This window comes from Lithobates pipiens, unplaced genomic scaffold (assembly GCF_037356315.1).
Source record: "Lithobates pipiens isolate NorthernLeopardFrog02 unplaced genomic scaffold, aLitPip1_a1.2 Scaffold_1, whole genome shotgun sequence".
NCBI lineage: Eukaryota > Metazoa > Chordata > Amphibia > Anura > Ranidae > Lithobates > Lithobates pipiens.
In genome coordinates, this window is record NW_027507685.1 from 46,553,725 (window position 1) to 46,574,306 (window position 20,582).

Sequence of the window (20,582 nt, forward strand, 5' to 3'; positions counted from 1 at the left end):
ATATAGTTGGCTATCTATATTTACCACTGCATAGATATTTTTAAGAATAAGTTGCCTTTTTTTTTTTTTTTTTTAAACTTTACATATCAACTAAATTATATACCATACTTTTTTTTTTTTTTTTTTTAAGATTATTTACCGATTAATCGAAACAAATCGGCCAACTAATTGATTATGAAAATAATCATTAGTTGCAGTCCTAATCTCATCGGAGAGGAAGGAAGGTTGGAGTACATAAAATGGGGCCAAGTTAACGAAATAGGCATCCATCCCCCAACATGTAATAGTGGCGCCCCTTTATTGCCAGGAGGGCCTGGTATCAGACTTAGCTGGCTCAGACATCAAAAACTTGCAATAGAAGTGGAGGGCTTTACCTATAAAGAGAAGGTTTGGGAGGGACAAAAGAAGTCTTTCAAAACCCAGAAGCAGCACACTTTGCCAAGGTCACCTTAACTGTGTTCTTAGTGGGCAAGAATGCTTTTCTGTCTGTGTCTTCCTTAATAAAAGTATATTGTGGCTCCATCAAACGGAATGCGATTGGACCATTTCTGCAGTTAGAGAATCCTGTGCATCTATATGGATATGAGAGTCAGGTGAGAAATCTGATGCAGGAAGTCTGCCTAACAAGGCTACTGGGAAGAGTTCCAATTTGTGGAGTACTGAGGGTTGCGTCAGTATTGATCCAGGGTTGTGTGCCATGTGTTTGGCCCAGACTACCAGTTTGGCAAGCAGCTATAGACACTGTCAGTTACATGGTAAAGCTTGACAGAGCAAAAGCTTTAAGGGTCTCTAACCTTTGGCTCACCGGGTCTTTGAAGACTAGGAAATACTAAATGAGGACCAGAAAGGATTTGTTAACGTAGGAAACAGCCAGATCCATCACAGGCACTTTCCACTTTTGTGGAAGACCTCCTCCACTGGGTATTGCTGCGCAAACCTCTTGGGAGGCAGGTAAAATTTGTTTGACCTCATCCAGTGCTCGTACAGCACATCCTGTACAAGAAGGGTTAACTGGAAAAGACTTATTAGGTTTTTAGTTTTGAGAAGGAATCCCATACCGGGGTCCTTAAGTTCAACAGGTGATGGTTCCAAATGCAAACAGGAGTGCACATCATCCACCAAAATTTGAATGGGCTTTTAGCTTGAGAGAAATCAAGGGTGACTGCCCGTCCTCCCTGTAGGAGTTTTCAGACTTCAAAGATGCACTTTCCACTTCCTCTCCTCATCAAAAACACAATGGACAAGTCGGACAATGACTCAGCAGGGGATGATGACTGACCACGCTTACGCCTTATGCCACGTACACATGCCGGACATTTTGACAGCAAGGAACGAATCCGTCGCACAATTCGATTGTGTGTGGGCTTCATCGGACCTTTGCCACCCAAAAATCCGACATTTTTTAAATCTTCCCGCCAGGACTCTGCCGGACCCAGTTCCTAGTGGGAAACCCCGTTCGTCTGTATGCTGGTCCGACAGACCAAATATGACGCAAGGGCAGCTACAGCACCTTCCCGCGAGAATGTTTCCAGCGCGATCCTAATAGGAAAAACACATTTTCCTACTGCAGTAAGCGTGAGAGAGGAGACAATGTCCCTTAGGTCTGGTATGGATTTTAAGGGGAACCCCCCGCGCTGAAAAAAATGACTGGGAGTCCCCCCCAAGGTCCATACCAGACCCTTATCCGAGAACGCAGCCTGGCCAGTCAGGAAAGGGGGTGGATATGAGCGAGTGCCCCCCCTTCCCGATGCGTCCAGCGGCCCTGGGCCAAACGAAGGCCCAAAACTCGCGCCCCCCTCCACCCCCAGCCAGTCAGGCTGGCATCTGCCCTTTCTGGATTGTGGGAGAAAAGTAAAGTACTTTCCCCCCCAGTGATGTCCTAATAAATGTCATCCAGAGAGGCTCTAAATAGCCTCCCACCCTGGAAAGGCAATTCCGCCAAAGCTTTCTTAGATGTCTGGTCCGCCAACCAACACTTGAGCCAAAGTAGCTGGCGCAGAACTACAGCTGACACAGAGGCCTTTGCTGAGTACTCTATCTAAAAAAAATTAGAAATATTTTATTATTTAGTCAAAAATTAACACACATAGAACAATCACATGTATACAATTATTTTCATAAAACATGATATTGCTGTAACCCATACTGCCTGATCACTAGTATTCTCTAATAAGGCTTATGATGTAACATGTAGTCCAACAATCAATAACACAAAGCCATTAATTTGGTATCCGGTAGTAGAAAAGTATTCAGAGTCCTAAAGAATGGTATCAGGCGTGTGGGTCCAGATTTTTAACTAGCAAGATAGCTTGACATGTTCTGCGCTAATTTAGCGCTTCTTCAGGAGCGATTCGCACTACAAAATATATATGCATATACAAATCAGAAAACATGTAACATTTTAAAACATAATTAATCATTAAAAACATAACAGAAAAAACTGAAAAACACCACTAGGGTGTTCAGCACATATAATCCATGCTGATGCTTAAAGAGTGCCGAACCGTCAAGACCCAGCCGCGAGAATAGACAGAAGAGCAGAGGGGGACACACCTCCCATGGGACCCCCCGGGGAGCCAGGAGCAAAGCGGGAAAATGGAAGTCTGCAGGCACATAGACATGCCAATGTAGTGTGACCAGCACTAAGAGTAGCATAAAGCATGCATTGCCCATCAAGCTACCGAGCAAATGTAAAGAAGGTGGAGCAAATATGAATTGGTGCATCCATATATAAAGCCAATAATTAGTGAGTAAAAAATATATATATATCCCTGTGGATAATTTTTCAAAGGGAGATTGTATATACGGTATATATACCGTATATACAATCTCCCTTTGAAAAATTAGCTCATAATTAGTTGATAATGCATCCATGGAGCCACTAGCGCATCTTACAAGGGATCCCTTGTTCTGGCCACAAATCTCAGGCCCTTCCGATTGAGACTAGAGGCAAGAAGATCCATGTCAGGCATGCCCTACCGCAGGCAAATGAGATAAAACACTTCTGGATGCAGCAGCCACTCCCCCTGATCCAGCAACTGATGGTTTGATAGGTAATGCATGCTTTATGCTGTTCTTAGTGCTGGTCACACTACATTGGCATGTCTATGTGCCTGCAGACTTCCATTTTCCCGCTTTGCTCCTGGCACCCCGGGAGTCCCATGGGAGGTGTCCCCTCCCCCGTCTATTCTCGTGGCTGGGTCTTGGCGGTTTGGCACTCTTTAAGCATCAACATGGGTTTTATGTGCTAAACACCCTAGTGGTGTTTTTCTGTTATGTTTTTAATGATTAATTATGTATTAAAATTATTGTGGTTACATGTTTTCTGATTTGTATGTGCATATATATTTTGTAGTGCGAATTGCTCCTGAAGAAGCGCTAAATTAGCGCGGAACATGTCGAGCCATCTTGCTAGTTAAAAATCTGGACCCACACGCCTGATACCATTCTTTGGGACTCTGAATACTTTTCTACTACCGGATACCAAATTAATGGCTTTGTATTATTGATTGTTGGACTACATGTTACATCATAAGCCTTATTAGAGAATACTAGTGATCAGGCAGCAATACCATATTTTATGAAAATTGTTGTATACATGTGATTGTTCTATGTGTGTTAATTTTTGACAACTAAATAATAAAATATTTCTAATATTTTTTAGATAGAGTACTCATGTACCATATAAAGTCCATTTAATAGTAGTTTTTTTCTTCTCGCAATCCGTATCGGGATGTTGACACATTAATATTGGTGTGTTCACAGTGTCACCGTGTGATACATACTGTCTTTTTATACACTTCTTAATTCTCACAGAGGCCTTTGAAACGGGGCCGCATCTAGGGCAGCATCACAGACAGACATACTTAAGTCCTTGCACTAACTGGTCTGCCAGGTCCACACAGACTGAGGAAGCTTGCTCATCACCCAACTCGTGGTGTAATAACTTAGCCCATTCAGTAAGTGTCTGCGACACCAGAGCCGTGGCTAGCACCGGATGAGGAGCCGACCCCTGCCATCGTAAACATAGACCGAGCAACCACCTTGGCCTGTTGGCAGGATCCTTGAAAGAAAGAGGGACCCCTCCACCGGAATCATGGTCGCCTTATTTAACCTGGACACTGGAGAATCAACGACCGGAGGGGATGCCCATTTCTTCAGCAAAACGCTCCTCAAAAAGGGTAACGCAACAAAAACCGCCTCGGAACTGAAAAAGGAGTGCTGTGGGCGTTACCAATCCTTGTAAATAACCTTATCAAAAGAAGACAGGTAAGGTAAAATAGGATTTTTGAAACCGCTTACCTGTAAAAATCCTTTTCTTTGCTGGACATCAGGGGACACCGAGCCATAGTAATAACTATGTGGGTTATATCGGCGTATCAGGTGGTGGACACTGACACGCCCCTTAAGGCGTGAACTTCCCCCATATAACCCCTCCCATTACTGGGAGTCCTCAGTTTTGTAGCCAAGCAATCAAAGTGTATAAGAAGAAGAAGGGAGGGACCTCTGTGTCCCCTGATGTACATCAAAGAAAAGGATTTTACAGGTAAGCCATTTTAAAAATCCAATTTTTTTTTTTTATTACATCAGGGGACACAGAGCCATAGTAATAACTGTTGGATGTACCATAGCAATGGCAACTGAGGGGGGGGGGGGGGGGGGAGACAGAATCAAGGAAACAGGAGGCCAGAGGACTCATACTGCAGCCTGCAGTGTATGCTGTGCCCAAAGGCAATATCCTCATGACCTTTAATATCGATTTGAAAAAAAAAAAAAATCGGATAAACGTCTGAACCAAAGACCAAGTTGCAGTCTTACAGATCTGAGCCATAGAGGCCTGATGATGCACCACCCAAGAGGCACTAATCGCCCTGGTTGAGTGTGCTCTTAATATGAGAAGTAAAAATTTTCTTATTTAACCACTTGACCACTGGGCACTTAAACACCCTTAGGGCCGGTTCACACTGCAGGCGAGGCGAGGCGACTCCGACTTGCCTCGCCGCGACCTGCCGCGACCTCAGCGGCAACTTGCAGATGACTTCTGTATAGAAGTCAATGCAAGTCGCCCCGAGGTCGCCCAAAAGTAGTACAGGAACCTTTTTTCTGAGTCGGAGCGACTCGAGTCGCTCCTCTCAGAACGGTTCCATTGTACAGAACGGGGACGACTTGCGAGAGCGAGGCGAGGCGAGTCGTGTCGCCTCGCATCGCCCGCTGTGTGAACCGGCTCTTAATAACCAGACCAATTTTCAGCTTTCGGTGCTCTCACATTTTGAATGACAATTACTCATGCAACACTGGACCTATATGAAATTTTTGTCCTTTTTTTCACACAAATGGAGCTTTCTTTTGGTGGTATTTAATCACCGCTGGGTTTTTTATTTTTTGTGCTATAAAAGAAAAAATACAGAAAATTCTGTAAAAAAATGAATCTTTCTTTGTTTCCGTTATAAAATTTAGCAGATTAGTAATTTTTTCTTCATAAATTTTGGCCAAAATTTATACTACTACATATCTTTGGTAAAAATAAGTACAAATTGGTGGATATTATTTGGTCTTTGTGAAAGTTATAGAGTCCACAAGCTGTGGTGCCAATATCTGAAAATTGATCACACCTGAAGTACTGACGACCTATTTCAATTCTTGAGACCCTAACATGCCAGAAAAGTACAAATACCCCCCAAATGACCCCTTTTTGGAAAGAAGACATTCCAATGTATTTAGTAAGAGGCATGAGGAGTTTTTTGAAGTTGTAATTTTTTCCCAAAATTCTTTGCAAAATCCCAAAAAAATTTTAACTTTTTTTTTTTTTCACACAAAATTGTCATATTATCAGTTTATTTCTCACACACAGCATATGCATACCACAAATTACACCCCAAAACACATTTTGCTATTACTCCCGAGTACGGCGATACCACATGTGTGAGACTTTTACACAGTGTGGCCACATACAGAGGCACAACATGCAGGGAGCGCCATCAGGCGTTCTGGAGCACCCAGGACAATTCTGACATTTCTCTCCTACATGTAAAAATCATCATTTATTTGCTAGAAAATTACATAGAATCCCAAAACATTATATATTTTTTTTTAGAAAACACCCTGGAGAATACAATGGTGGTGCAACTTTTTATCTCGCACGGTATTTGCGCAGCAATTTTTCGAATGATTTTTTTTGGAAAAAAAACAGTTTTTTTTTTGAGCACAAAAAACACAGTAAAGTTAGCCCAATTTTTGCATAATGTGAAAGATGAAGTTACGCTGAGTAAATAGATACCTAACATGTCACTCTTCAAAATTGCACACGCTCGTGGAATGGCGCCAAATGTCGCTACTTAAAAATCCCCATAGGCGACGATTTAATTTTTTTTTTACTGGTTACATGTTTTGAGTTACAGAGGAGGTCTAGGGCTAGAATTATTGCTCTCGCTCTAACGTTCGCAGTGATACCTCACATGTGTGGTTTGAACACCGTTTTCATATGTGGGCGGAACTTACGTATGCGTTCGCTTCTGCATGCGAGCACATGGGGACAGGGGCGCTTTTAAAAAAAAAAATTTTTATTGTTCATTATTTTAGTTTGACATTTTTTTCCCCAAAAATTAATTTTTTGATCACTTTTATTCCTATTACAAGTAATGTAAACATCCCTTGTAATAGGAATATGGCATGAAAGGTCCTCTTTACAGTGAGATATGGAGTCAATAAGACCCCACATCTCACCTCTAAGCTGGGAAGCCTGGGAAAAAAAAAAAAAAAAAAAAAGGATTCTGGCTTTGATCGTATTGGCGAGTCGGTAGAAGCACCGGAGGGCGGTGGGAGGATGTCTATGGCTGGGTATTGCTGGGTATCTCAGAGCATGGCTGGGTATCTCAGAGCATGGCTGGGTATCTCAGAGTATGGCGTTGCAGAGTATTGCGTTGCAGAGCATTGCGTTGCAGAGCATTGCAGGGTATTGGCGGGTGTTGCAGAGCATTGCAGAGTGTTGCAGAGTAATGGCAGGGAATTGAGGGGTTAAATTTCGGTGAGCAGCGATGTGGGCACTGCAAATGCAGCCCACAGCGCTGTCGACACCGATCTCTTCCCCCTCCGCTGTACCGATCGGAACAGAGAGGGGGAGGGAGGAACCGGCGTCATAACATGACGCCAGTTTGTTTACAAGTGATCGCTCCGTGCGCGCGAGAGCGGAATTCTGGGAGGACGTCATATGACGGCCTCCCAGAGTTAAACAACCGCCCTGTAGCCGTCATTCGGCTATGGGCTGGTTGTTAAGTGGTTAAGCTGAAGCTTTATTAATCACTTGAAAATCCATTTGGAAAATAGTGGATCTTGATGCTGCCTGTCCATATCTTGGACCCTCTGGCAGTACAAACAAAACCTGTGTTTTGCGAACCTGAGCAGTCGCCTTTAAATAGATCCTGATCGCTCTTACAACCTCAAGAGACTGCAGTGCTTTCCCTTCCCCAGATTAAGGCTTCTGGGGAGAAAGAAGGAAGAATAATATCTTGGTTTAAATGAAAACCTGTTACCACTTTTGGTAATAATTCAGGATGAGAACATCAAACCACCTTTATCCTTATGCATGATGAAATATGGCTCTTACAAGACAGAGCCGTTAGTTCCAATACTCTTCTGGCAGAAGAAATGGCAAGCAAAAGAGATTATCTTTCTTGTCAAAGAACCAAGGTTCAAAAGGCTTATTTAACAAAGCTGACAAGACCAATCTTAAATCCTAAGGATTTAGAGGTGCCTTGATAGGGGGAATAAACCACATTACCCCCTGAATAAACTACACACCAAGAGTGAGAAACAAGAGGACGTAGGAAAAGACAGACATCTGGATCTGGCTCTTGATAAAAGTCAAGGCCAGCTTAATTTCAGGTCCCATATGCAGGAATCCTGCCTTTTGACATACTTCCTAGGGTGCCAACCCCTGGATCCATACCAAGAAACATATGCCTTCCAGATTCTATAGTAAGTGATTCTGGAAGCCGGCTTCCTGGCATTAGTCAAAGTAGACACTACTGAAGGAGATCACCCACAATCTTTTATAGAGTGGTATTCAACAGTCAAACCTGTTAAATTCCTTGTCCGTAAAGTAGGATGAAATATTGGACCTTGTGCAAGAAGGTCTGGCTATAATAGCAGAGTCCAAAAGGACTTCAACTGCCCTCTTTATGAGGTCGATAAATTAAGATCTTCTGGGACCCGCCAGGGTTACCAGAATCACCGCCTTCTGTTCCTACTTAATCCTGCAGAGAAGGAGCGAAAGTAGCAGAGCTGGAGGAAATGCATAGATCAGTGAGAACTGATCCCCTGGGAAGACTAATGCGTCTGATCCGCCTGCTAGCGGACCCCTTGTTTGACAAAGTTGTCAACCTTATTAATTAATCTGGACGCGAATAGGTAAATGTCCGGAGTACCCCATCTGACATATTGCTAGGAACCTGACAGGGTGAAGAGATCATTCTCCCAGAAAGAATTGTTGGCGTCTCAAGTAGTACGCCTGAAATATTAAAATTGCCGAAAGGCAAGGAGTGTTGTGTTCTGCTAGAACATTATTCACCTCTTTTTGGGCTGCACGACTTCTCGTGCCTCCCCTGGTGATCGATGTAAGCCACAGCCGTGGCTCTGTCAGACTGAATCCTGTCAGGACAGTCCCGTAATCTGACCATCAAGATTCTATGCCAGATGTACTGCCTGAAACTTCCAAAGTTGATAGGCAAGGTCCTCTAACCTGGACCATCTCCCCTGGACAGAATCTTCTTCCAGGGCTGCTCCCCAGCCAAGAAGGATGGCATCTGTTAACATCTTGCAGGATAAAGATTTTTCCCTCCTGCTGGATAACCACCAATTTAGGCTCTGACCTATGTCAGGAGCCAAGCGTATTGGAAACAAACACGGCCTGAATCCTCTTTATTCCAGACCGACAGGATGGTGTCTTGAAGCAGTCTTTGAATAAAACTGCGCGTAAGGGACGGCCCTGAAGGAGGCCACCATTTCCCCTAAAGATCTCCTGCAGCCGAATTAAGGAATTTTTCTTTATCCTGATAAGTTGAATTAGTCCTACAATGGAACTGATTCACGTCTGGGGTAAGAATACCTTCTTCCGTATGGTATCTATAACCAGCCCCCAAGTAACCTCCTTGATGGTTTTAAGGAGAATCTTCCTAGGCTGAGAATCCAACCTAGAGATTTCAGATATCTACAGCTGAGATCCGACTCTGGTTTTAGACCCGAGACTGAATGATCTATTAAAAGTAGATCCTTTTACTAGGCTAGGACCGTTATGCCTTGAGCCCTTAACCTGGCTAAAGGAGGTGCCAGAATCTTTCAGAACACTCATAGTGCTGTGGCTAAGTCGAATGGCAGTGCCACGATTGAAAAAATTTTATATTTCAAACCGCAGAAATTTCTGGTAAGAGGGAAACTTTGGAACATGGAGATATGAAACTCCCCTCCTTGTAGCATGGACACAGCCGATCGCATTATGAAAGGATCGGATGTTCGAGTGCCGATTCAGATCTCTAAGATCTAGAATTGGTCTTACCTCTCTGTTTGGCTTTGAGACCTTAAAAGGTTTGCGCCAAAAAAACTCTGTTCCACTAAGGGCATCTCTGATATAACCAACTGGGATAACAGCTGATCCAGAGGCCAGAAAGAGACTTCTTTCCTTTTTTTTTTTTTCCTCTGGAACCTTAGGAGCATTCTTTGAGGAGACGGACACTCTTGCATAAAGACTGCCGCATCAGCAGCCCCGTCCTTGGGCAGCACCCAAACAGGACCCAAACCCCGGACCCTCAGATTGAAGCCGACTGGGCCATCCAGGCTCTTGAAACTCTAGATGTAACCTAGGAGAAGAAAATCGCAGAAATCCCTCTGCTCTTAACATTGTTCCTGCCAGACTTTGAGAATCGCCTCACTCGAACGAGTGGGGGTGCTCCTTCGTGAGAAGGCCTTAGCATTCTGTTTTATGGGCTTTCTGCCCCCAAGATCCTGGTGCTGCCCCTGGGAACAAAGTCATAGGAGAGGCTACGCGATTAAAGGAGAACTGTTTGAACCTCCTTTTACTGGTAAAGAGAGCTTTACCCCTTTTGGATGTTTTTATCCAATCTAATAGTCGTACCCCAGGAAGGGACACATACTGGCTAAGGATTTTCACCTGGTGCTTCGGCTGATTAATACTTCAGCCACGGACCTCTGCAAAAATGCACTAGTCCAAGTATAAGCCATAGCATATGTGATACACAGTGCGTCAAATACACCAGCCCCTTGCCGGGCCTGCTAATCAGGCACAACTTTCAGGTATATCACACCTGTTCCTTAATCCCTTGGAGTCCACATTCCAATGCATTGGCATGACTCACAATGTGCTTCACCACAATAGTGGAGCAGACATTAAAGGGTTAATGGACTGAGCTACTCCAATTGCAGCCAGAACTGCAAAAGACATCTCGTCTTTAAAAGGAAAATCCAACCTTAACTTGTTGGATCCTTTATCAGTGCATTATCCACTGGACACGTGAGACTCTGTTCGCTGAGGTGATTGCAGCATTAATAGCTGGAACCCCCCATTTCTTTCATAGAAATGTTCCGATTCAGAATACATAGCTATGCCTGAATAGGAAAAACATCCCCAGGTGGGGAAGGTTCAAACGAACCCTATTAGAGGTAGCTACCCCAAGAGCCTGTGCTGCAGGCAACAAAAGGGTTAAGTAAGGGAGTAGACAGACACCTGACTTGTGCAGCTACTGCCTCCCTGTTAGGAGCCTCCGAAGAGGAAAGAATTATCTTCCAATATTTGGGAAGATCTGCCTGATCCCCAGCCTCCTGCACCTCAACAAAATGGCCCAGAGGACTAGATGGGAATCTGCTATGTTTAGTCCTACTATGGAGAGACATCATAGCAATAATCCTTTAAATGGTAGACGAAAAACCCTGTTTGTATGAAACACACAGGGACAGAAGTGTTCTACCCTTGACGGCTCATCTGACTGGCCGTATTTCTCTTTTTACCTCTCAGGGGAGGAAGACATTCCTTTTTGGAAGGGTTTTTAGTTTGTTGTATACCATAAACCCCTTAGAACCCTTAGAGGAGTTCCTGGTCCCTTTGTCACTCAGTTTACAGTACATAGCAGAGGCAGTACCAGCAAAAGATTTTCATTCATTTGCTAGGCTATAGTACAGTACAATAACTGCTAATAATCCTAGCTATATAGTAAAATGTTGTCAAAAAGGAAATTGCCTGTGTTACCAAACCTGACCAGCGACCACTCTGCTCTCTCCCTCCACCACCAGGTAGCAGTTTCTGTTGCAGAGCTCTAAACTACTTCCTCAACGTGTGGCCGGCGTCTGACACCGTTTAGTCCCGCCCCCTCACGAAAATGCCTCCCCCTCCCTCTTTCAACAGGGGCTGGCATCATGGCAGGGGGTGGCGGGGGGTAAAACCTCCCAAGAAAAAAAAAGAGGCAGATGGCTGGCATTCAAAAGGATCAAAAACCAACAATCTGGGGGCACAGGAAGTGATCAGACCCCCCTTCATACCGGAGGGTCTGAGCTGGCTTGAACGGAGAGGAGAGTGGAGCTTCTGCTGTTTCCAGTGTCAGAATGGTGAGTGCTCAATACAGCTTCCATTGATGACACAGACATGACATGACATGACAACACAATACATGGAAGGAGAAATTACCTCCTCTACCTTTCCTCGCAGCAGGGTTTGACAGAGATAAAAACAAAACAAAGAAAAACAAAAACACAATTTTCGCCCTTCACGGTAGGCTCCGAGACCTTGAAAGGAAACCTTTAGGAACAGGGGTATACTCAGGTAATCCCGCGATCCTGGACCTGCGAGAAGACCCTGCCAGTAAAATTTTATTGGCCTCACTACCAAAAAGTACTGGATCCCAGGGCCTAGCTTAAAAGCATTCGCAAGCAAAACCTGTGTCTTTGGATGACGAGGCTCGGGTACCGTTCATTTAGTCCATTACAAAGACATCAGAAAGGATCCGGTCAGGATGGCTGGCTCTCAAAGGATTACTGCCCGTGGAGATCAGTACACACATCCTTACACGTGTTCAACACCTTAGACACTGGCGAAAAAACGGAGGACTCCCAGTAATGGGAGGGGTTATATGGGGGAAGTTCAGGCCAGTGTCCAGGACCTGATACGCCGGTATAACCCACATCGTTATTACTATGGCTCTGTGTCCCCTGATGTTAGAAAAGAAAACCCTAGCAGTACAAACCAGCTCGTGAAACCAATAGGGGACCGATACCTCTGCAGATGCCCTAGCCTAAATTTTCAAAGTATCACGCACTGCCGTAATGAGTGCACCCACCTCATGCGCCACAATGGATGCGGAGGATTCCTCCTCACTGTCTGAAAGATCAGGGGGAACAGGGCCCGAGTCCAGATCAGAGTCCTCCCCAGAAGATGGAGGGGGAAGGGGGTGTTTTTTACCCGCCTTACGCCCGCACGCCATTTCAACCCAGGAGATGAATGATTCCAGGACTGCCGACAAAGTGTCCAGGGGCACCGTAGACCCAGAGGGACCAGCTGCCATCACAGGGGTGTCTGGTGGGGAGTTGCATGCTCCGGACGCCATGCTGTCCCACGCTCGACCCGACACTTCCAGGGACCGAACACTCACTAAGGAGAGGAAAGAGGCAGGACCACCCTCCTTGCTGCCACAGACTGGGGAGCCCCCTAGAAGGGCTCAACACTGACCGAGAAACAGTGCTGTGACATCCATCCTCCAGAAGATGGGACAAGCCACGTGGAGATCTGCGCTCTTGCCTGGCTTCAATTGCAGAGTCCAGCGCTCGAGGCCCAGCAGAAACACTCCTCACACGGCTACAAGAAAATGGCTGCCGGCCGTACTTCCTCATCTAGAGCATAAGTGCCTAGAAAGCCTGGAGACTATGGGAAAATGGCTGCGGCACCTGTCCCCCAATCAATGGCGGCTACACACACTTACCCCTCTTGCAGGGATTGCGGGTCACACTCCACAGACAGATCCACCTCCCGCCTAGACAGAGTGGCTGTCGGCCATGGCGACACTGTGACCCAGACGTCTATCTCGCCGGCCGCCCAGGTCCAGAATGGGGCTTGTCGTGGCCGACCCAGCATGGCGCTCAGGTCTGCACACGTTCGGTGGCCAGGCTGGGAAGACTACCAGGATCTATAATATCCAGTCGGTCACCCAGCCCAGCAGTTGATTGCAAATGCATCAACAAAAAAGAAACAAAAATAAAACAAAAGTCAAAGAACCACATGTTCCAGCAAGGAGCCAGGTCCTTCTAGACCAGGCAGAAAAAAAAAATAATAAAAAAAACTTAGCTGCCTGTAGCAGAGTGGGGGGGGGGGGGGGGGGGTTACTGCCAGTGAGGACCGCCCCTAGGCGGGGCTGTGCTTGTTTTTTAATTTCTGCCTATTCCTACTCCTGAATGTGGCGATATAACCCTGAGGGCAAGACTGGAAGTGCTGTGCCCATCAATGAACGAAAGAGAAAAAAAAAGGTTTTGCCTATAGTTCCATTTGAAGTTAGTAAGTCCAAGGAAAGTAAGGGAGAGGAGGAGGGGGAGAAACCCCAAGGACACTAGCAGATATGGTGGCAGGGCAGCTGTAGTACAGATGATAAACAGTGAAGTTTGTTGGTTCATATCTAATATAGAGTAACATCTAGTGCATATGAGTCATTTGAAAGATAATCAGATAGGGCAGGACACCCAGACCGCTTTCTGTTGTCAGCCATATTACCTGAAAATGTGACAAACCAGGCAGCGCAAAATGAAAGTTGCCATCAACTCATTCTCCAACAAAAGAGGGGTGCACACCCCAGCAGCTAGCCAAGAGAAGACATTACCAGGGGGGAAAAAAAAAAGTCTGCTGTTCCAAATCAAGCCCACACAGAAGGGAAGTCACTGACCCCTTTAGGCTTCACAACTGCTGTAGGAGAGGGTGAAAATGCAGCTGCGTCACTTCAACAAAGTTGGTGATCCATAGCTTGTGCACAAGAAGTACCCTGAGGTAAAGCACTCAGCAACCGCAACCCAAACAGGGGGAAAATTTGAAGTAAAATTATAAGAAAATAAAATTTATCCAAATGCAAAAGCAACAAGGCCTCCACTGTCCAGGGGAGGACAAGGCTTGTACGATCAGACTTGACTCAAATCATTAAGATACGCATTTTGGCTGGACCGACAAGATTGCAATGATCAAAATCCAAACTGTCCACCAGCTGCTTTATAAGATAAAACGGGGCTGAAAAAAGTAAGTCTTTTCTCCTTGATACTAGAAAATTAAAATTTCATGGCTGTTTCAATACTTGGTATCTGGAATAAGCATGCATGCTAGTTGTAGGTCAGTGATTGAAACCTTATTGAGCCCAGTTGGTCACTGTACTAGCCCCATAGCAAACATCTTATCTTAAAAGGGATGGACAATGGCAGCCTCAGTGTTTTAAGGAAATATTTGCTTGAAGGTGCACTGCCCATCATTATAATGTATCTAGATCTCGATTTAAAAATAAAAAAAAATAAAAATAAAATACCAGATTTGTTTACGGTCCACAAAAAGAGAATTTTACATGTATCAAGCCATGACTGTCAGTGTTAACTTTGTTCTTCTTCCACAGTCCAGGCTGACAATGGCATATATACAATTATCAGGAAACCCATTTTGATACTATCAGTGGCGGTCAATATACTTGTATTCCCTCTCCTCCTCCACAGCTTTCTAAGGGACCTGTATCGGCTCCTTTGCCCCTGACATACAGCCTCTTGTTTTTGAATGGCAGAATAATTTCTTCCAGGTGTGGTAGTCCTCCAATTCTGAGAACAAGCTACAGGTCATGAAAATGTTTCTAGTGGAGATATATGCAAATTCTCCCTGAGGAAGCAGGCCTTGTCCCACGAAACATGTCGGAGATGAAGATATGCATGAGCGATTTTCTTTATTATCAACCTGTGATAGTCACCAACACTGGCATGACATGTAACTGCAACTGTTTTGAAACATCTAGATGTCTGACATTCATATTTCAATCTTTCTGAATGTTTTGTACATTTTTATCTTCAACCACTTCCGGACTGCCCACTGCACATATACTGCGGCAGGGAGGCCCGGCTGAATGAAATATATCTGTACGACAATTTGTGCATGAGATACATGGAGTCCGCCCTCCCCCCGCGCGATCGTGATACAGAGGCAAGGTGGATCCCCGTTCTTACAAGGGACAACATGGAGATCGGCTGTTCCTAGTGATAAGGAACAGCGATCTGTGTTATTCCAGTGAGCTCATCCCCCACACAGAAGACACCCAGGGAAAGCAGTTAACCCTTTGATTGCCCCTAGTGTTAACCTCTTCCCTGACAGTGTCATTTATACAATGATCAGTGTTTTTTTTTATTTTTTTATTTTTTTTTAGCACTGATCAGTTATTGGTGTCAATGGTCCCCAAAAAGTGTCACTTCGGGTCAGATTTGTCCGTCACAATCCCACTAAAAAACAAAACAAAAAAAACAAAAAAACGCAGATCGGACGCAATTATCAATAAAAAAGTCCCTAAAGCTAACCCCTATTTTGTAGACGCTAGAACTTTTGCAAACCAATCAATATTTGCTTATTTTTGATTTTTTTACCAAAATATATGTAGAATATATATATTGGTCTAAACTGATGAATACATTTTTTTACTTTCTGCTATAATGCATATCCAATCAAAAATGTTTTTTTCAAAATTCTCTCACTTTTTTGTTTATGGTGCAAAAAATAAAAAACAGCAGAGGTGATCAAATACCACCAAAAGAAAGCTCTATTTGTGGGTAAAAAAGGACATCAATTTTGATTGGGTACAACGACGCATAACCGCGCAATTGTCAGTTAAAGCGACGCAGTGCCGAATCACAAAAAATGGCTTGGTCATTAAGGGGGGTAAACCGTTAAAGAGGCGTTCTGTCTGGGGGGAAAAAAATTAAATTAAATAAAAGTCAGCAGCTACATATACTGTAGCTGCTGACTTTTAATATATAGGCACTTACCTGTCCAGGGAGCCCACGATGTCGGCACCCCATCAACTGCCGGGTGCTACTTAGAGGTCGACCGATATGGGTTTTTCTCTGGCCGATGCCGAAATTTAGAAATCATGGCGGCCAATAGCCGATATATGATGCCGATTTTTTTGGGCCGATATGTTAGGCCGATTTTATTTTATTTATTTATTTTTTTCCTTTTTTATTTATTATTATTATTTTTTTAATCCCCCTTGATCTAACACACCTTTCCCATTGGGGCGTTTTTCAGGCGCTTTTGGGCTAAAAATAGCGCCTGTAAAGTGCCTGCAAAATGGCTCCCCTGCAGTCTGTGTGAAAGACAGAGTGCTTTCACACTGAGGCGATGCGCTGGCAGGATCTTAAAAAAAAAGTCCTGCAAGCAGCACGTTTGGAGTGGTGTATACCGCTCCTCCACCACTCCTGCCCATTGATATGAATGGGCACCACTGCCGAAGCGCATGCAATGCGATTTGGCAGCAGTGCTTCATGGGCGCATTTAACCTCTTCCTTGGCCGCTAGCTGGGTTATATGTGCCCCACTAGCAGCCAAATAGCACCGCTAAAATGATGGTAAAGAGCCGCTAAAACTTGCGTTTTACCATCAACGCTCCAGTGTGAAAGCAGCCTTCATAAGTGATACAGAAAATTTCTTACATTTAAACATTTATTAAACAAAACAAACCTCCAATCAGTTTACTTGTATGTATGATTTAGATAAAAAAATAAATAAAAAAAAAACCTATGTATTAAATAAAAACAGGTAGTCAAAACTTTTGGACGAAAAAAAATAAAAAATGGGCTAACTTTACTGTTTTTATTTTATTTTTAAATAGTGTCGTTTTTTCCCAAAAAAATGCATTTGAAAGACCTCTGTGCAAATGCCGTGTGACATAAAATATTGCAACAACCGCTATTTTATTCCCTAGGATCTCTGCTAAAAAATATATATAATTTTTGGGGGGTCTAAGTGATTTTCTGGCAGAAAATACAGGATTTTTACTTGTAAGCAACAAGTGTCAGAATAGATTTAGTCTTTAAATGGTTAAACTGAGAACTTCTACACACAGAGATGACTTCATTCATTCAGAAGTCTAAACATTGTATCATTTAGTTCTTTTCTTGGCAGTCTGCCCAGAGAGGAGGAAAGTGTTGCTATGACGACTCAGGCAACTCACACTGACTTCTATACAGAAGTAATTTCAAAGTCCGGCTGCAGTTCTATATCGGCTTTTTATCAGCACAATCGGCCGATGCCGATTATTAAAAAAACTGCAAATATCGGCCGATATATCGGTCGGCCGATATATCGGTCGACCTCTAGTGCTACTGCTGCCATTCCTGGTAAGGGAAACCAGCAGTGAAAGCTTTTGGCTTCACAGCCAGCTCCCTACTGTGCATGCGCAAAGGGCAATGCGCTAACTGGCCCAGTGGTGGAGGAAGGGGACCGAACTTGCGACAGACAGCGCCACAGACTCCCGGAAGTAGGGGAAAGGTGCTCCCCCCCCGAAAGGTGGCAAACGTGGCACCGGATTTGGGAAGCAGATAAGCAGAAAATCCCACTTCTAGGTGGAACTCCGCATGTGGTACCTTTAAAGTCCTAGTAGTTTTTGTAATAGTCTTGTAATAGAGCATGTAGTGCCAGTAAATAAATGGAATTATTTGAGACTTACCCACTGAAATAATTTTTCTAGTATCCCATTATATTTTGACTGTTACCTGGCTACTTTGACCATCTTTGGATTATACTTCTGCAGCATAGAAAGTAAAGTCTTCATTGTTTTTCCTGTATCAATGATATCCTGCAGAATAACAAACAATAACTATTAACGCATTGAGATTACTGTAACACATCAAAACTCATCGTCCCCATTTGTGTCAGGGAAGCTAAACCTTTGGCATTTTTCTAAAATAAATAATAAATAAACTAAAAATCATCATCTGGAGTTTTACTTTAAAAATTGAAACTATACTGGCTTCTAACGAATTAGAATTTTTTTGAATATGTAAAAGTTTATAGTGACGTTGTATATACATATAATTTGTTTGTTTTATTTTATTTTTTTAAATAAATATTTCAAACACACATTCAAGACAGGGTTGGTGTATGAGTGATTGGTTTTCAATCAGGACTATTTTTGGCACAGAAAGTGACAATGAAAGGAACACACTTCAGAAAGTGACAATTGCTGGCTGCAAGCATTTTATATGAAAGATTCACATGCAATGTAGGAAGGAGGCAATAAAATGCATTAACCGTAAAACTTAACTTTGCCCTTTCAAGACAAGTAGCAGGTTCACTTGATTATAAATATTTTTTATTATAATTATATATATATATATATATATATATCACATATATATATATATATATATATATATATATATATATATATATATACACACACACACACACACACACACACACTATATATACACACACACACACACACAGTGCCTTGCGAAAGTATTCGGGCCCCTTGAACTTTTCAACCTTTTGCCACATTTGCTTCAAACATAAAGATATAACATTTTAATTTTTTGTGAAGAATCACCAACAAGTGGGACACAATTGTGAAGTGGAACGAAATCTATTGGATAATTTAAACTTTTTAGCAAATAAAAAACTAAAAAAAGGGGTGTGTGCAAAATTATTCGGCCCCTTTACTTTCAGTGCAGCAAACTCACTCCAGAAGTTCAGCGAGTATCTCTGAATGATCCAATGTTGTCCTAAATGACTGATGGTGATAAATAGAATCCACCTGTGTGTAATCAAGTCTCTGTATAAATGCACCTGCTCTGTGATAGTCTCAGGGTTCTGTTGAAAGCGCAGAGAGCATCATGAAGACCAAGGAACACACCAGGCATAATACTGTTGTTGAGAAGTTTAAAGCTGGATTTGGATACAAAAAGATTTCCCAAGCTTTAAACATCCCAAGGAGCACTGTGCAAGCGATCATTTTGAAGTGGAAAGAGTATCAGACCACTGCAAATCTACCAAGACCTGGCCGTCCCTCTAAACTTTCAGCTCAGACAAGGAGAAGACTGATCAGAGATGCAGCCAAGAGGCCCATGATCACTCTGGATGAACTGCAGAGAACTACAGCTGAGGTGGGAGAGTCTGTCCATAGGACAACAATCAGTCGTACACTGCACAAATCTGGCCTTTATGGAAGAGTGGCAAGAAGAAAGCCATTTCTCAAAGATATCCATAAAAAGTCTTGTCTAAAGTTTGCCACAAGCCACCTGGGAGACACACCAAACATGTGGAAGAAGGTGCTCTGGTCAGATGAAACCAAAATCGAACTTTTTACCCACAATGCAAAACGATATGTTTGGCGTAAAAGCAACACAGCTCATCACCCTCAACACACCATCCCCACTGTCAAACATGGTGGTGGCAGCATCATGGTTTGGGCCTGCTTTTCTTCAGCAGGGACAGGGAAGATGGTTAAAATTGAGGGGAAGATGGATGCAGCCAAATATAGGATCATTCTGGATGAAAACCTGTTGGAGTCTGCAAAAGACCTGAAACTGGGACGGAGATTTATCTTCCAACAAGACAATGATCCCAAACATACAGCAAAATCTACAAAGGAATGGTTCACAAATAAACGTATCCAAGTGTTAGAATGGCCAAGTCAAAGTCCAGACCTGAATCCAATCGAGAATCTGTGGAAAGAGCTGAAAACTGCTGTTCACAAACGCTCTCCATCCAACTTCACTGAGCTTGAGCTGTTTTGCAAGGAAGAATGGGCAAGAATTTCAGTCTCTCCATGTGCAAAACTGATAGAGACATACCCCAAGCGACTTGCAGCTGTAATCGCAGCAAAAGGTGGCTCTACAAAGTATTAACGCAAGGGGGCCGAATAATTTTGCACGCCCCACTTTTCATTTATTTATTAGTTTAAAAAATCCAATAGATTTCGTTCCACTTCACAATTGTGTCCCACTTGTTGGTGATTCTTCACAAAAAATAAAATTTTTATATCCTTATGTTTGAAGCCTGAAATGTGGCAAAAGGTTGAAAAGTTCAAGGGGGCCAAATACTTTCGCAAGGCACTGTGTGTGGGTATATATATATATATATATATATATATATATATATAATAAAAAATATTTATAATCAAGTGAACCTGCTACTTGTCTTGAAAGGGCAAAGTTACGTTTTACAGTTAATGCATTTTATTGCCTCCTTCCTACATTGCATGTGAATCTTTCATATAAAATATAAACACAACTTACAAATAATTGTACAGAAGCAGCACTCTGATTGTCTGGGAAAAAAGGACACCAATAAAGTGTATATACATAAAAAACCTGTTGCACTTTCCCTTTAATTATATATGGATCAACAAAATTGCAATTGATGACCAAAATAACTCAATGCATAATGTCTCAATACATATTTACTGGTGAAATTACTCTACAAGAGAAACCAAGTCCATGCGCAGGTTGAAAATTGCTGAATGGATTTCATATGTGACCACTCCTGTACTGCAAAACAGCCTCTTGCCAATGTTATCAGACCTC

General features: G+C 43.1%; 1 protein-coding gene across 2 annotated transcripts in view; it reads right to left on the bottom strand.

The window, feature by feature from the left end:
* The window catches only part of HPRT1 (hypoxanthine phosphoribosyltransferase 1), a 117,460-nt gene that overhangs the window by 23,382 nt on the left and 73,496 nt on the right, over positions 1-20,582 (bottom strand). For both annotated transcript variants that reach the window (XM_077492611.1, XM_077492535.1), the window contains one exon: positions 17,769-17,851. In XM_077492611.1, the coding sequence (XP_077348737.1) occupies positions 17,769-17,851 (83 nt within the window). The remainder of the gene's footprint in view (positions 1-17,768; positions 17,852-20,582) is intronic.